General features: G+C 54.4%; 2 protein-coding genes across 2 annotated transcripts in view; one reads left to right on the top strand and one right to left on the bottom strand.

Annotated features, from left to right (window-relative positions):
• LOC135305560 (zinc finger protein 418-like) overlaps positions 1 to 16,882 on the bottom strand; it is a 409,899-nt gene that overhangs the window by 12,236 nt on the left and 380,781 nt on the right. The window lies entirely within an intron of this gene.
• Positions 1 to 16,882, top strand: part of LOC135305981 (zinc finger protein 850-like) — a 74,582-nt gene that overhangs the window by 8,426 nt on the left and 49,274 nt on the right. Inside the window, 1 exon segment of the mRNA XM_064429556.1 lies at positions 14,106 to 14,579. Coding sequence (XP_064285626.1) covers positions 14,106 to 14,579 — 474 coding nt within the window.

Here is a 16,882-nt window from a genome sequence, read left to right as displayed (position 1 = left end):
CCCCCCCCCTCCCCAGCCTTCAGGCCCATCCAGCACCACCTTTCCATGGTGCCCAGGCTGGGGGAGCTGTTCTTTAATCCCTGCAGCCCCGGGCAGCTGCAGGGCAGAGCTGGCCCAGGGGCTGGGCTGGGCTCTGGCAGCTCTGTCAGGGAAGGAGCCCGGGGCCACAGGAGCAGCTTGGGCTGGGACAGCTCCAGCAGCAGAGCCGTGGGCAGGGAGGGAGGGAGGCAGTTCTGAGGGAAGCCCTGCTGCAGGGCAGATGTGGCACTGCCAGCCCTGCCCTGCAGGGCAGACACTGCCCTGAGCAGCACAGCCCTCGTGTCCCCTCCCAGCCAGCACAGCCCTCAGCCCGGGGCTCGGGGCCCTCAGTCCCTCCTGGGCTGGCAGAGCAGCCCCAGAGATGAAGGGCATCTCTCCTGCCATGTGCCCATTCCCTGCTGACAGGGCCTGAGGGCCACTGCCCTGCCCTGGTGCTGCCTGGCAGGGGCTGGGCAGGGCTGGGCAGGGAAAGGCTTTTCCTCAGGCCTGGCTCTCTCTCTCCTTGCCTTGCCCAGGTGCTCCTGGCATTGCTGAGGGGCTCTCTGTGATGGCAGTTCCAGCTGCAGGGTCAGGCCCAGCCCTTGGGCTCCTCCTGTGCAGGCTGAGTTCAGCAATGGGGTGTCCCAGCTCCCTGTGCCCGGGGAGCTCTGGGCAGGGCAGGCTGGCAATGAGCCAACTCTCCTCAAGCAATGCCATGGACATGACCCTTGGTGTGTCCTTGGGATGCCATCCAAGCTGTGAGCTGCCTCCAGGGGACACTGAGGGACAGGAGTGTCCTTGGCCAGAGTGGGGCTGAGACTCTGAGGAAGGCTGAGCCAGTTTGCTCTGCTGTGGGTCCCTCTGCTCCCAGCTGTGCCAGGCTGATTTCCAGGGGAGCACAGGGACTGCCCTGGATCTCAGAAATGGCAGCTGGGGACAGATGGGGTGACAGAGCAACTCCCCTCACCCTTCACTGAGTCACAGCCACTGCTCTTGCATTGTTCATTTCTCTCTGATCTCCATGGGCACAGCAGGAAACCCTCTCAAACTGCCTTTGGCTGTCACCATTCCTTAGCCCTTGGACAGGAGATGCAGCAGAGCTCCTCTGCCTCAGGAGCAGTTTGGGCTGATGAAATCCAAGCCCAGGACTGGCCCCTGTCCCTGTTCCCATAACCCCACTGCTGCAGAGCAAAGCTGACCCCTTGGTGTCCATGGGCAGAGCCCCCACTCATCACAGCAACGGGGCCAGATCCCAGCAGAGCTCCAGGCATGGGGCTGAAGGAAGGGCTCTGAGAAAAGGAAAATTGGATGGCACGGAGCAGCAGGGGCAGAGCTGGGAGAAAGGGCTTGGACACTGTTTAGCAAAGTCAGCCCTGACTCGTCACTGTGTCCTCCTTGAACAGGACTGCATGGCCAGCCACAGGAAATGTCCAACAGCAGCTCCATCAGCCACTTCCTCCTGCTGGCATTGGCAGACACGCGGCTGCTGCAGCTCCTGCACTTCTGCCTCTTGCTGGGCATCTCCCTGGCTGCCCTCCTGGGCAACGGCCTCATCATCAGCGCCGTAGCCTGCGGCCACCACCTGCACACGCCCATGTTCTTCTTCCTGCTCAACCTGGCCCTCAGCGACCTGGGCTCCATCTGCACCACTGTCCCCAAAGCCATGCACAATTCTCTCTGGGACACCAGGAACATCTCCTCCACAGGATGTGCTGCACAGGTTTTCCTGATTTTCTTCTTCCTTGGAGCAGAGTTTTCCCTCCTGACCATCATGTGCTACGACCGCTACGTGTCCATCTGCAAACCCCTGCACTACGAGACCCTCCTGGGCAGCAGAGCTTGTGCCCACATGGCAGCAGCTGCCTGGGCCAGTGCCTTTCTCAATTCTGTCCTACATACAATCAGTACGTTTTCTCTGCCCCTCTGCCATGGCAATGCCCTGGGCCAGTTCTTCTGTGAAATCCCCCAGATCCTCAAGCTCTCCTGCTCACACTCGAACCACAGGGAACTTGGGCTCATGGTTGTTAGCTCCTGTTTAGGTTTTGGCTGTTTTGTGTTCATTGTTTTCTCCTATGTGCAGATCTTCAGGGCTGTGCTGAGGATCCCCTCTGAGCAGGGACGGCACAAAGCCTTTTCCACCTGCCTCCCTCACCTGGCCGTGGTCTCCCTGTTCCTCAGCACTGCAGTGTTTGCCCATGTGAAGCCTCCCTCCATCTCTTCCCCATCCCTGGATCTAGCCCTGTCAGTTCTGTACTTGGTGGTGCCTCCAGCATTGAACCCCCTCATCTACAGCCTGAGGAACCAGGAGCTCAAGGAAACAGTGGGAAGACTGATGACTGGATGCTTTTCGGGAACGTTAAAGTGCTGGAAAATAACTGCAAATCATTTGCAATAAAAATTATCTTTGATACTTTTTGTTGGTTTCATTTTGGAGATTCTTTTTCTCTGTTTTACTTTTTTCATATTGTTATCAATGATAAGTCATGATTTGTGCCATAACTCATCTTGTTTCTCTCCACCTTCCCTGTGGCCACAGACAGCATCAATGAGAGGCTGCACTCTCGGTGGCTTTATAGGAAATAAAGGAGCACCGAGCACAGTTTTCTGCAGAGATGCCCTTTTGTTGCCTTCTCTGGAGCTGCAGCAGCAATGTCTGTGTGCAGAGCTGGGGCAGATCAGTGCTGGCACAGCAGCTGTGCCCAGCAGCAGCAGCAGCAGCACTTGGTGTTGGCAGTGCTGCTGCCGTGGCCCTGCCCCGCTGCCCTGGTGGCCCTGGTGTTGCTGCAGGGCCTGAGTGCTCTCGGGGCCGGGCACAGTCCTGGGGGTGGCAGTGCCGGGGCTGCAGCAGGGACAGGCCATGGGCACTGCTGGGGCAGCGCTGACACCTCAGGCCAGGCCCTGGGGGCTCCAGGCTCCTTGCCCAGGCTCTCTCAAGAACACGGCCAGGCCAATGCTCAGCACAGAAAAGCCCCAGGCTGAGCAGCCCCAGGCTGGCCGTGGGCAGGCTGGGGGCAAACAGCATGGCTGGGGCTCTGCAAGGGCCCTGGGGGAGACGGGAAGGAGCAGCAGAGCAGGGGCTGATCCATCCCCAGTGCGCTGCACAGCCCAGGGCAGCGTCCCAGAGCATCCTGATGGAGCTGCCAACAACATCCCCCCTCTGCAGCCCTGGCATCTCCCCCAGCTCACAGAGGTGCCGCATCCTTGCAGGCACAGCCACGGCAGCACTGGCTCAGGAGCCCCTGTTTGCATTGCACAGAGCAGGCGGGAGCACCCCCATGCTGCTGCTGTGGGGACATGAACCTGAGGGAGCACAAATGCCATCAGCCCCTGGGGCCAGCAAGGGCTGGGGGACACCAGGGAAACCACTCAGCTTTGTCCTGGCCTCTGCAGTCAGCCAGAAAGTTTGTTCCCATCAGCTGGGAGTTTCCTGTGCCACTGCAGACGCTGTTGCTCAGAGCCAGATCTGCCTGGCAGCCACCCCCAAACTGCACTCAGCATTTCCTTGGCTTCACCTCTGCTTTCGTTACTCTTCCCTTGTACAAATATCTTCCTCTTGCCCACCCCTGTTCCCTCCCCTGCAAACAGCCCATCCCTGTTTGCCCTTTCCTCTCTGGCCCCACTCCCCACTGCAGTTCCTGACTTGGCACCATGGGAACGTCCCTTGGGGAGCAGGATCATCCTCCAAGTGCTGCAGGAATTGTCTGCAGGCTCCTGCAGTGCCTGGTGCTGCTCCCTTGCCAGAGGCACCCCAGGCCAGGGGGGCACATCTGGGCTGCTGTGTCTGCCTGTGGGGCTCCCTGTTCTGGGCAATGAGGAGGAGCTGCAGAGGCTCTGCAGGACTGACAGGATGGGCTTTGGGCCTAGGAGGAGAAGCTGAGGTGCCTGGGCTGCTGCAGCTTCTGAAGAGGAGGCCCAGGGCTTATCCTGCACCTGCTGCAAGGGTGGTTTCAGAGAATCCCAGAATCAGCAAGGTTGGAAAAGACCTTGGGTATCATCAAGTCCAACCTGTGCCCTGACACCACCTTGTCTCCCCCGGGCCTCCTCTTCTCCAGGATAAACAACTCCAGCTCCCTCAGCCTCTCTTCACAGGACTTTTGCTCCAGACCCTTCACCAGCCTTGTTGCCCTTCTCTGGACACACTCCAGCCCCTCCACGTTCTTGCTAAATTTGGGGTCCCAGAACTTGACACAGCACCCGAGGTGCTGCCCAAGCAGCGCCCAGCACAGGGGAAGAATTGCTCTCCTGGTCCTGCTGGTGACACCATTCCTGGTCCATAGGAGTGCCAGGGGTTGGATGAGGGAAATGGTCGGGAGGGGGCAGGAGACACAGTCTGATTGACTCTCAGCCATGAAGGGTCTTGATTTTCATACCTATTCAGTCTGCATTAGAAGGTGCTGGGGGTCAATATCAACTGGACATTGCTTATATCAATCTATAAACAGGAAAAAAAATTAAACAGAACAAACTCTTCTCTCTGCATTGTTTTCAAGACAGTATATACACTTTGAATACACTTCCGATATCTGCCTAATTAATTACAGAAAACTTGAAAACTTCTGTTATTCCAAATGGCTTTTCTTCTTTGGGCATGTTGAACAAATGTTTATGAGCTTTTCTCACTGAATTCCTGAACTGAAGAGCTCAAGAAAGAAGAGGACTCTGGAGTAGGAAAATTCATCATCAACCTCCAAGTGGCTGAGGATCCATCCTCATCAGAGCAGCAATGAACAGCAATGGACACAGCTTTGTGGCTACCCCAGCTTTGGGATGGGCCCTGGGCCTGGAGCAGGAGCAGCTCTTGAGGGCCCCAAGGCCGGGGCTCTTGAGCTGCCCTGGGCACATGGGATGGCAGCAGGGGCTGCAGAGCTCTCAGCACCTGAGCCAGAGGGGAGCAGGGCAGGCAGGGAGCCTCCTTTGGCCTTGCCCAGCACCTTCCCCCATGGCTGGGGCTGAGTCCTGTGTGAGCTGCAGCTGCTGCTGTGCCCTTGGCAGGGGCTGAGGCCGTGGGGCCAGTGGCCAGAGCAGCCTGGCCTGAGCAGAGCTGTGGGGCCAGAGCCGGCTGGGCTGGGCTGGGGAGAGGCCCTTGGTGCTGCCCAGAGCTCAGGGCAGCTGGCAGAGCTTGCAGGGAACTGGGCTGGGCTCAGAGAGCCTGCCCCAGAAACCATCAGTGTCCATCTCAGCCTGGCTGGGCGTGCAGGGGCAGGACTCAGCCCAGGCCGTGTGGGGCAGGGCCAGCGTCTGTGCAAGGCATTGAAAAGAGGCAAGTGCCCCAGAGAGGAGGCTGCTCTGTGCCCTTGGGGACATGGACAGAGCAGGGAGGGGGCCCAGGACATTTGTCACCACCAGCCTCTGTGCCCAGCCCTTGGCAGCCCTGGCTGCTGAGCCCAGCTTTGGCCTGGGCTGAGTTTGGCTGTGGCCCAGCTCCATCCTCCTGCGGGGCTCAGGGCCTGTTCCCGGCCATGGCCAGCCCTGGCCGGCCTCTCTGCTGGCCCAGAGGCCGGCAGAGCCCGGGCCAGGGCTGTCTGTGCAGGCCCACAGGTGCCAGGGGCTGTGCAGGCGCTGGCAGAGGCTGCCCAGCAGGGAGGCCATGGGGCACAGAGCCCCAAGGCTGCCGTGGGCACCACGGCACAGGGGCCGTTCCCAGCCGCAATGCTCCTGGCCTGGGCTGGGCCTGCACAGGGGCTGGGCCACCATGGCTGGGCCAGCACAGGGCCACCAAGGGGCCACGCACCCACTGCCGGGGCTGACAGCAAGGCCAGGCACACACAAGCAATTGCTGAGCATGGCCTGCGCTGCCCAGGGCTGACTGTGCCACAGGCAGAGCTCAGCTGCCCTTGGGGGCTGCAGGAACACTCAGGAGCCCAAATAGCCTCCATGGCTGTGCTGGAGACCCAGGCTGGAGCAGGGAAATGCAGGGCTGCTGCGGGATGGGGAGGGCATTGAATTCCAGCACACACCTCAGCTCTCTGATGATCCCGGCACCATGCTGGGCCCTGTTTCAGACTGGAGCAGAGCAGATGTTGATGGCACAGGAGCCCTGTGGGGCTGTCAGGGACAATCTGCAGCTTGCAAGGTTCTCTGCTCTCCCTCAGGTGCTCTTGGAGGGATGCAATCCCAGCTGGACACCTCAGGGCACAAGTGGCACTGCCTGTTTATGGGCACACAGCTGATGTCTGCCTGGAAAGGGGCACAGGTTTTAATATTTGTACATTTCATAATATACAAGGAAATCTTTATTATCTGGGTCATTTGAGTACTTTTAAGAAATGGCCAAGTTTTCCCACCAGGAGCAGAAATTTCCTGATTCTACTAGATTCTTCTACTTATGGCAAGTGGAGAAATACGGATCTTCCCCTCTATCTTTGCCATGAACATCATTCACTCTAATATTTCATGACCCCCTCCTTTACATGTTTCCAGCTCTCCTTTTGAAATGGCCATGTCTAAGGACATCTCTTCATTTAGAGCAGCTGGATCCTTGTCCTTCACATTGCTCCCAGAAGTCTTCCTCCAGATGCTCTCTGCTGATTCCAATGTATCGTCCTTGATTGGCTTCATGATTTGAGCATCAGGGAATTGCCCAATCTTTCAGAAGTTTAAATACCTCCTTAGTCAGCATCTTAGTTGTAGTTTTATCTTTTCTATCACCTCTTTTTATGTCTTTGTCTAAAATCCTTCCTGTATGGCAATCCCTTGTGGATGGTGCACATGTCAGATGTTGCTGGGATGTCACAAGAAACTGAATGAAGGCTTTTGATGTTTATTAAATGTTATCATGTTCACATTTTTTGTTTTCCATGAAGAGAAACCTTCCTGTGCCTCTAGTCTCACCAGTTCCTGGTCCCTCAAAGGACACAAACCTGATGTGCTGGGGAAATGTGGCAGAAATGCTGCTCTCGGAGGGGTTGGAGTGCCTTGGATAGCTGAGTCAGTCAGGCCTGTAAGAAAGGTTAAGTCACAAGGTCTAAGTGACATTAAATGCTGCTAAGAGTTGTTCTTTTGCTAAGTTGTTATGTTTAATATGCTATAAGCTAAGCTGAACATCATTAAGTGTTATTCCTCTATTAAATTGAAAAATCATAGGTTATAATTTAGGTTAAATACTGTTAAGCTCTGTTCTTTTGCTAAATTGTGAAGCTGAAGTTATCACTTAAGGTTGAGGCACAAGTCCTGTTACGTTTGAGCTCTGTTACGCTTTTAGGCCGTATTCCTTTTACCATTGCCCTCACTGTCCTTGTGTCACACACAGAGTCAGGGACAGTTCTCAGTTCATCTCTGGTTCGATTGCCTGGATTTTGTTTGGTTTTTTTGTTGCTTTGTTTCTTTGGTGTGCCTGAAGTGTCCAGTCAACAATGTGTCTTGCCAAGGAAGTTTGTGGTGCTGTCCCTTAATATTAAATCTGGTTGTTGCTGCTCCCTTGCTGGGGATATTATCAGCGCTCTCAAACCCTCATTCAGAACAGGGTGAAGGAGCCCTGGCCCAGGCTCTGGCCCTGGGGGACACAGGGATGCTGCCGGGGGGTCCCTGTCCCCCTGTCCCACCCCACAAGGCCCCGGCCCCCCGTCCCCGTGTCAGGCACTGGGGTCGATCTCGTGGAACATCCTCTGGGGGAGGCTGCAGCAACGGGAGCGGGGGGACCCGGGGGGACAGGGGACCCCGCTGTGCACGAGCAGCGTTGGACTGCTCTGGGGGAACTGTGAGGGGGGCTGGGGCAGAGTGACCTCCCCAGTGACCTCACACAGCCCCTGTGACATCACACAGCTCTTCTGATGTCACAGAGCCGTCTCTGTGATGCCACAGCCACCCTGTGATGTCACAAAGCCTCCTAATAATGCCACAGCCCACTATTGGATGTCACAGAGCACCTTTGTGATATCACAGTGCCAATGCTGTGATGTCACCCTGTGATATCATACAGCTGTGCTGTGACATCTCAGAAGACTCTGTGATGTCACAATGTCACCATGTGATGCCACTGTCTGTTTTGTGATGTCACAGCCTGCTCTATGATGTTACTCAGTCACCCAGTGATGCCACAACCCGCACTCTGATGTCACAGAACCACCCTCCATAATGGGAGGATCTGCTCTGTGGCCTCACATCCTACTCTATGATGTCACAGACAGATCTATGATGTCACAACACCCTCAGTGATGTCACAAAAACCTCTCTGTTATGTCATGCTGCCACTCTCTAATGTCACAGCACACACTTTGACCTCAGTCTCCTCTATGATGTCATACAGCCATGCCATGATGTCACAGCCTGCTCTGTGTTGTCACACAGTCTCCTCTATGATGCTGTAGCTGCTCAGTGACCTCACACAACAAACTCTGTGATGTCATAGCCCAACCTGTGACCTCACACAGCCCACTCTGTGCTGTCACACAGCCCCTTGCTGACATCACAGCTGCTCTGTGCCTCTAGGACACAGCCACAGAGGTGCCGCTGTGACACAGCCCCCTCTGGGACATCCCCCAGCCCCTGCCAGTGCTGAGCCCCTGTCAGCTCTGGCTGTGCCCTGCTGGTGTCCCTGAGCTGCCCTGGCAGTGCCCCAGCCCTGCTGGGCTGTGCACAGGAGCTGCTCCTGGCCAGAGCTGTCTCTCTGCAGCGCTGCCCTTGCCAGGAGCTGCCTCTGGGCAAGGAGCCTGGCCCAGCTCAGCAGCACAGACACAGCACCAGGAGTTTAATGACCCTCTGGGGCTTTGGTGCTCTTTGCATCAGACTCAGTCCCTCAGAGTGTGCTCAAAAACTTCTCAGGGACTCAAAAGGGAGTGAAACACTGAAGTTTCTCATACTTAAAATAGATCCTTTTGAGGGACAGGACTGGAAAAGTATCCCCATGTTCCAGGTAAAGCAGAACACTGGAGGCAGTGATGACAGGTGGGGACAAGTGAGGGAAAGGTGTTTCTGGTGCTGAGCAAACCTGCACCTCTGTCCCTGCAGGCTGTCGTCATCTCCCGCCTGCCCCACCTGGCTGGCCCCTTCCTTTGCTGACAGCTCTGCCTCCTGCCTGCCTCTGCCTGCCCACACAAAGCTTTGGGCTGCTCCAGGCTTCTCCTGGGGGATGCGTTGCACCACAGCCCTGCCCTGGCAGGGATATTCCTTTCTCCTGGTGTCCACTTCGGGCCTCCTCAGCTGCCCTTGCTGCCATTATATTTCTCAGGATCATTTAAATATGAAGCTCCAGCCTCTCTGAAACCACCCTTCAATCCCTCTCAGGCTATTCCTGTTCTGTCCTCAGTCTCCACACCACTGAGCCCAGAGCCATCAGCCTCTCCCTGCTGGTTATGTGATGACGCCTCCAAACCTCATCTTGGGAGATTTTTGGGTCCTCTCCAAGATGTGTGAAAATGGAAAAATAGTGGTCAAAGTTACGTTCTCCCAAATCTTGCAGTAAAAGAACAAGGGTCAATATCTCTAAACCGAATGAGGGTGGATTTACATTTGTTAGAAAGAGGAAATATTTTACAGTTATGAGAGAGGCAGGAAACTGCAACTGCTTTTCCAGATAAGTGAATGCCCCATCCCAGGAATTGCCCATGAGCAGGAGCTTTGTGCAACCTGACCCAGTGAAACCCTCTTATCCCCAAGAACAGAATTCCTGTTGTGTGGGTTCTCTGATGTGCTGGGTGCCCTCACAACGCTTCTGGCCAGAATGTCTGCTGAGGGCAGCCAGGCTGCTGCAGGGCAGGGACCTCACAGCCATCACCATGGCAGCCCTGTCCCCTGGGCCTGCCTCTCCCCTTTCCTCTGCCCCTGCCTTGTCTCTGCTGGCATGAAGAGTTTTGTCATTCATATCTTGTGCCCAAGTTGCAGGGGCCAATGGCTTCCCAGGCAGGCTCCTGGAGCAGAAGTGGCTTTTCAGAGCCCAGGCAGAAATGAGCCCTGAGGCAGCAGCTCTGCAGTGCTGGCCACCAGGCCGGGCTGCCAAGGGAGGCTTCTGGCCATGGCCTGCAAGCAGCTGCTGCTGCCAAGGTGCCTTTGGTGCCTCAGGCTCTGCCTGGCACAGCTCCCAGCATGGCACTCTGCCCTTGTGCCCGAGCCCTTCCCTGTGCTGGGGCTGGCCTGGGGCTTTTCCTGCAGCGGGACCTGCCCTGCTCCTGGCACAGGAAAGGCAGTTCCTGCTGGAGCAGGAGGCTCTGCCTGCAATGGGCTCCAACAGCTCCAGCCAGGCCCTGTTTGCAAAGCCCCCAGTGGGAAATGAAGGAGGGGGTCATGCTGCTTTTGGGGTGAATAAAGTTGAAACCAGCCTGACTCCTCCATCTCAAAGTTCCACATTCTCAGAGGGAGCTGGAGCTGTGGCAGAGCTGGAAAAATGCCCAGAGAAAGGAACAACCAAGGGACAGCACTGAGAGCTTCTGCAGAGCTGCCAAGATGGACAAGCCTGGGCACATCTGACTGACAGGGCAGCACTTCAGACTAGAAAAGCCCCGTCCCAAATTTTAACAGCAGCATCTCCTGACATTTCCCTTCTTGCGGAGTGTGGTGATTCCTCCCTGCAGTGGAGACACTGCTCAAGGTCACAGCTCCAGGCTGAGCCAAAGGACTCAGTCCCACCATCCTTGTTCTGCTTAATTACTAGTTTTGCTTTAATAAAATTGCTTTGAAATCACTGCCTAGTGCTCTATACAATATAATATGTTACAGCTCTTATACCTTAGAATAAATATTTCTGATTATTTTGAAGATAATTGTTTCTAATCATTACCATTATAGAATATATATATAAATACCTCCAGCTTGCCAGCCTTAATTCTGTGTGACAAATTCTATAAAGGTCTAATTCCACCTTTATAATTCTTTACATAAAAATTCTTGAAAAGTCTAGGGCTGGGGTTGGAACCAGCTGTTCTAAGGCTCCTCTCACACCAGGGATTTACAAATCCTGGAGGTCCTTGAGGGTATTTGGGAAACTGTGGGGCCTATTGGGGCTCCTTTCTGCACTTCGAGACCCAACAGGAGCCTCTGTAATAAACTTTGCCTGCAGCTCCCACTCTGCCAGGAACCTCTGTGAATGGGACATCCCAGCTCTTTGGCAGCCTGGGGACTCCTGGGATTTCACCATGGAATGGCTGTGACTGCCTCTGACCACAGGGCTCTTTACCAACCCCAGAAACCCCTGGGAGGTGTCCATAGAGCCCCTGTCTCTGCCTGTGACCTTCCAGCTCTTGAACAGCCTGGAGACTTTTGGAAAGTCCCCATGGAACCCCTCTGAGGGCCTGTGACAAATCTGATCCTTAGCAGGCAACCATCACCAGGACCCTGTTGCTATGGGTAATGGGATCCCAGATCCACAGAACTGGCTCAGCTGGGAGGGACCCATCAGGATCCTGGAGTCCAACTGCTGGCCCTGCACAGGACACCCCAACAATGCCAGCCTGGGCCTGGCAGCGCTGGCCAAACACTGCTGGAGCTCAGAGAGCCCTGGAGCTGGGACCCTTCCCTGGGGAGCCTGGGCAGTGCCCCAGCAGCCTCTGGGCAAAAACCTTTTCCTGAGATCCAACCTGAGCCTGCCCTGACTCAGCGGCGGCCATTCCCTCCAGTGCTGTCCCTGGGCACCAGAGGGAAGACCAGGGGTCACACCAGGGCTGAGAGGGACAGAGACCCCCACGGCCTCCCCAGGGATGAGAAGGTCGGAGAGTCCCCCCAACCCCGAGCACCCTCAGTGGTGAGAGGGACGCAGAGCCCCTGGTCCCCAGCCCTGCACAAGCATTCCCTGAGGCCAGCGGGATGGAGACCCCTGAGGCGAGGGGACAGAGAATGCCCTGAGCACCCCATTGGCATGGGGCTGAGAGGGACGGAGAGCCCCCAGGCATTCCCTGGGGTGAGAATGATGGAGACGCCCTGGGGAATGGCCTGGGGTGACAGGGACAGGGACACCCCCTGGGGGACAGGGACACCCCCTCAAGAACGGCCTGGGGTGAGAGGGACAACCCCCCCCAAGCCCTTCCCAAGCATCCCCCAGGGTGAGAGGCACAGAGACCCTTCCAGCATCCCCTGAGCACTGGACAAAATAAACTTGGCAGAAATCAAACTTCAATCTGCATAAATCACTTTGAGGAAGATTTGATTTTCTCACAAGTCACATGTGAGGAAAATACAAATAAATCCCAAACATTAATAAACCAACAACAGAAGCAATTCTGTGTCAATTCCAAATTTCATCGCTTCCTGCACAGCTCCAGCTCAGCTGCTGGAAGATTCTGATAAAAAAAAAAAAAAGAAAAAAAAAAAAAAGTGAAAATTTGACCCAATACAGATTATTGAAAGGAAGGAAAAAATCTGTGTGGCTGTGACAAAGGTGACAGGAACACAGAAAATAATGATTCTCACATTTGGCAAAGTCCCCAAGCCTCAGAATTCTGGAGTTATTTGGGAATTTAGCTACTTGAGCTGGGCTTCTTCTGGGACGTTTAGTAGCCTTGTGTTCCTCAACCTGAATGAACCTTGTCAGCCTCAATGGTAACATTTGCTCACTTTCCTCCAGTGATTTAACAAACATTTCACGGAAAGACAACAAAATATTTTCTTTACACTGGCCACCCACAACAGCCATTTTCCTCATCAGTTCTCCTACAAGTCGTTCAGAGGAATTTGCATCCAAGTTTCCAAGAGTTCCTCTGGAAAGAAACAGCCCTCCTCCCACAGAGGAGGGAACCATGCTGCTGACAAAGGCACTTGGGGTCAGACAACACTGCCTAAACGCACTGTGCCAAAATATTGTACACAATCTGGTTAAGAAAATTGTTAGAGAGATGCCTCTGCCCCAATTAAGGTGCTATCGAGACCAAATGCAAAGTGGATTTTATTGAACAGTAAATGTGAGGTAGAGAGAGATGGAATAAAAGAGAAAAAATGGGGGAGGGCAAGAGAGTGACAGGGACAGAGACCTCCCCTGGGGTGCAGCAAGTGTGACATTGTCCCCTGTGTGCATGGCCTTCCCGGGGTGGCGGTTTTACACCTGAGCCAGTTTGGGTAAGGGGGATGGTGTTCACCCCCGCAGCAGGGATTACCCCACTGTTTCAGGCTGCAGTGCAAGATATAACCAAATGCATGTTTTCCATCACCATCTTCACAAACTGTTATAAACAGACAGGGCAGTGTTCTTTATCTCTTCCATGACTCAGCCCTGATAACACCCTCCAGGGGCTATCTTCTGTGAATGGGCCATTGAGTGTCCCTGCAGGACTGGTAAAATGACATCATCCCATTGTGGGATGCTCCGCCCAGGGGAAGGAGCCAACCGTTCCTACCTGGATATAAGCTGAGACTTGTGACACCAGGAGCACCTTGGCTACTGTATTCCCAGAGGACAAGAGCTCCATCACCAGCACTCGACCGTCAGAGGAAGACCAGACCCTTCTCCAGGATCACTGCTTTGACAGAATCACGATCATCACTGCAACAGGACTGCAACCACCATTTAATGGGACTGCTACCACCACCCTGACCAACAGGGTGGCAGGTTATATCCTGACTGTGTCAGTTTAAGGCAGTGTTTCTGTATCATTGCCTTGATCTTAATTTTCTTCTTAAATTGTAATTCTGGCTTAGACTCTCCTCCTGGTTTGCCCTCAAACCTGTACAAAACTCAATGCACTCATCTCTTGTTTTCCTCCCAAACCAGAATTTCCCATCCCCAAACCACTGCCAGATGGAGAAGAAGGCTGCGAGGAAGAGGAAGATGTCCCAGGACCATCAGGTAGGTAAGGAGGAAGTCAGTGTCTCTTTCTCCCTCTCTCCTGCTCCATCTCCCAGCTCAGCATGGCCCGTAGCTGCAGGACAACCCCTCTGCCTTGGCCATCCTGCTGCGGATGCACTGGAGGTATCTCGTTCCCTTTCCCTCTGGCATGGAGGCAAAGCCCATCCACTCCTTGTCCTTTGTCCCCCAGACAAGAAGCTGAGGACGGAGACCAGAGAGGATGAATCTCCACGGCAGAACCTCATGGAAGAAGCTGTTTTGAAGGACTCCATGGCACAGGAATCGAACAGGGAGGTAAAGCCCAAGAGATCCCACAGGATGAGGGCCTGGAAACCCAGCCCAGGGTGCTCTGAGGAGGAAAGACCCACCCTGTGCCAGGAAGGTGGACAGAGCTTCAGCCAGGGATCAGAGCTGGTGGTCCATGAGCAGCTTCATGATGGGGAGAAGCCCCACAAGTGCTTGGAGTGCGGGAAGAGCTTCAGGCAGAGCAGCAATCTTGTCCGCCACCAGATGATCCACAAAGGGGAATGGGCCTATGAGTGTGGGGAGTGTGGGAAGGGCTTTAGCTACAGCTCAGAACTCGTCAGGCACCAACGCATCCACACTGGGGAGAGGCCCTATGAGTGTCCTGACTGTGGGAAGAGGTTTCACACCAGCTCCAATCTCCTCCTGCATGAGCGGATTCACACGGATGAGAGGCCCTTCCGCTGCCCCGACTGCGGGAAGGGCTTCAACCGCAACTCCCACCTCGTCAGGCACCGGCGCATCCACACTGGGGAGAGGCCCTATGAGTGTCCCCAGGGTGGGAAGAGCTTCACCCAGAGCTCGCACTTGACGAGACACCAACGGAGGCATCGTTAAGAGAAGCCCTGCAAATGCCCCAACTGCAAGGAGACCTTCGTGCCTGGCTCCAGCTTCATACCCAACTGGAGGACCCACGTTGGGAAGAGACCTGTGATCCATGCTGGGAAGACACCTGTCCCTTCTCCTGCCCCTGCCAATGACATGACAGGGGATCGATGAACATGAGATTCTGGCCAGGGCCGTGTCATTATATCCACTCCCTCCTCAGGTCATTGCCGGGGCAGGAAAAGGGTCTCTTTCTCTCTCCCTGAGGAGAAGGGTGTCCTTTGCAGGCAGGTGGAAATATGTGGCCAGGATGACACAGTGAGTTGTGTTTTGGTTTTCCCTGTAAATAGTTTTTCTTTTCCCTTTTGTTAGCAGTACTGTTTCTGTTCTTGTTTGTTCTTTATCTCGTTGCTCTTCCCAATAAATTTTTCTTATCCCAGGCCAGGATCTATTCCTTTTGTGCATTCTATGGGAGGCAGAAGGGCAGCAAGCAGCAGCATTGTTTTAGCCGGAGCAGGAATCTGAGGAATCTCATTCCTAAACCCCAGCCCTTGGAAACCGAGCATCCCAGCTGGTCCCAGCCCTGCTGGCCATGGCAACAGCCTTGGGAGCGGGTCCCTGGCTGGGGCTGTGGGAACCTCTTCCCTCTGGTGCCCAGGGACAGGACTGGAGGGAACGGCTGCAGCTGAGTCAGGACAGGCTCAGGTTGGATGTCAGGAAAAGGTTTTTGCCCAGAGGCTGCTGGGGCACTGCCCAGGTTCCCCAGGGAAGGCTCCCAGCTCCAGGGCTCTCTGAGCTCCAGCAGCGTTTGGCATTGTTGGGGTGTCCTGTGCAGGGCCAGCAGTTGGACTCCAGGATTCTGATGGGTCCCTCCCAGCTCAGCCAATTCTGTGGATATGGGATCCCATGACCCTGGGGATGGGGCTGCCAATGGTTGTCATGGCAACCACCCCTGGCATGGGGTCTGCATGGAGCTGCCAAGGGACTGAGCATGGCAACAGGGGGCTGGGGATGGTTGCCATGGAAACTGACCATAGTAACAGGGTCTTGGTGATGGTTGCCATGGAAACTGACCATAGCAACAGGGGGCTGGGGGTGGTTGCCTGCTAAGGATCAGATTTGTCACAGGCCCTCAGAGGGGTTCCATGGGGACTTTCCAAAAGTCCCCAGGCTGTTCAAGAGCTGGAAGGTCACAGGCAGAGACAGGGGCTCCATGGACTCCTCCCAGGGGTTTCTGGGGATAGTAAAGAGCCCTGTGCTCAGAGGCAGTCACAGCCATTCCATGGTGACATCCCAGGGCACCTTGGGCTGCAAAGGCACCGATCTGTCACAGGCACTCACGGGGGCTCCATGGTGACATCCCAGGAGTCCCCAGGCTGCCAAAGAGTCGGGATGTCCCAGACACTCACAGGGGTTCCTGTCATGGACACAGTGGGAGCTTCAGGCAAAGTTTATTAGAGAAGTTCCTTTTAGGACACAACATGCAGAGAGGATCCCCAATAGCCCTCATAGATTCCCAAATGTCATCACTGATTCAGAGATGACACAGACTCAGACCAGAAAGCTAAGGGCTAAAAGCTGCCTATTTATTCAATCCTCTTCTTTCATACCTTGATTTGCTACAAGTGGACCTCATTGGTCATTTAATCAACACATTTCACATGATTGGCTAATTAAGACAACACCCTTCATTAAACATCTTTATGGAAAAAAAATCTTATTACAAATACCATCTATGGACAGTTTACAATTCTTTCTCTCCAGCTCCCTAAATGTTCCCAGACCAATTAATGGGAAACCTTATCTTGTTTTCTCCGTCTCTGACCAGAGTGCCATATCCACACCCAAATTCCCCCACGGACCTCCAGGCTTTCGAAATTCTTTCTGTGAGAACAGCATTGGAGGAGCTGGTTCCAATGTCATCTCCAGACTTTTCAAGCCTTCACGTGTAAAGAATTATCAAAGTGGAATTAAGCCTTTTTAGAATTTGTCCCACAGGATTAAGGATAGCAAACCAAAGATATTTATATAAGTATCTACTATGGTAATGATGAGACAAAATGATCTTAATCAGAAATTTTTACACCAAGATACAAGAGTAACATATTAATTTATATAGACCACTCGGAAGTGATTTCAAAGCAACTGTATTAAAACAAAACCAGTAATTAAACAGAGATGGATGTCTCTCCCCCAGACCAATGATCATGGGCATATCTCTTTGGTGTAGCCTTGAGGAGTGACCTTGAGGGGTGCCCCCACTGCAGGGAGGAATCTCCACACCCCCCAAGAAGGGAAATGTCAGGAGAC

The sequence above is a fragment of the Passer domesticus genome, chromosome 8 (assembly GCF_036417665.1).
Source record: "Passer domesticus isolate bPasDom1 chromosome 8, bPasDom1.hap1, whole genome shotgun sequence".
Classification (NCBI taxonomy): Eukaryota; Metazoa; Chordata; class Aves; order Passeriformes; family Passeridae; genus Passer; species Passer domesticus.
Note: the sequence above shows the minus strand (reverse complement) of the source record. Positions and strands in the feature narration are given on the sequence as shown.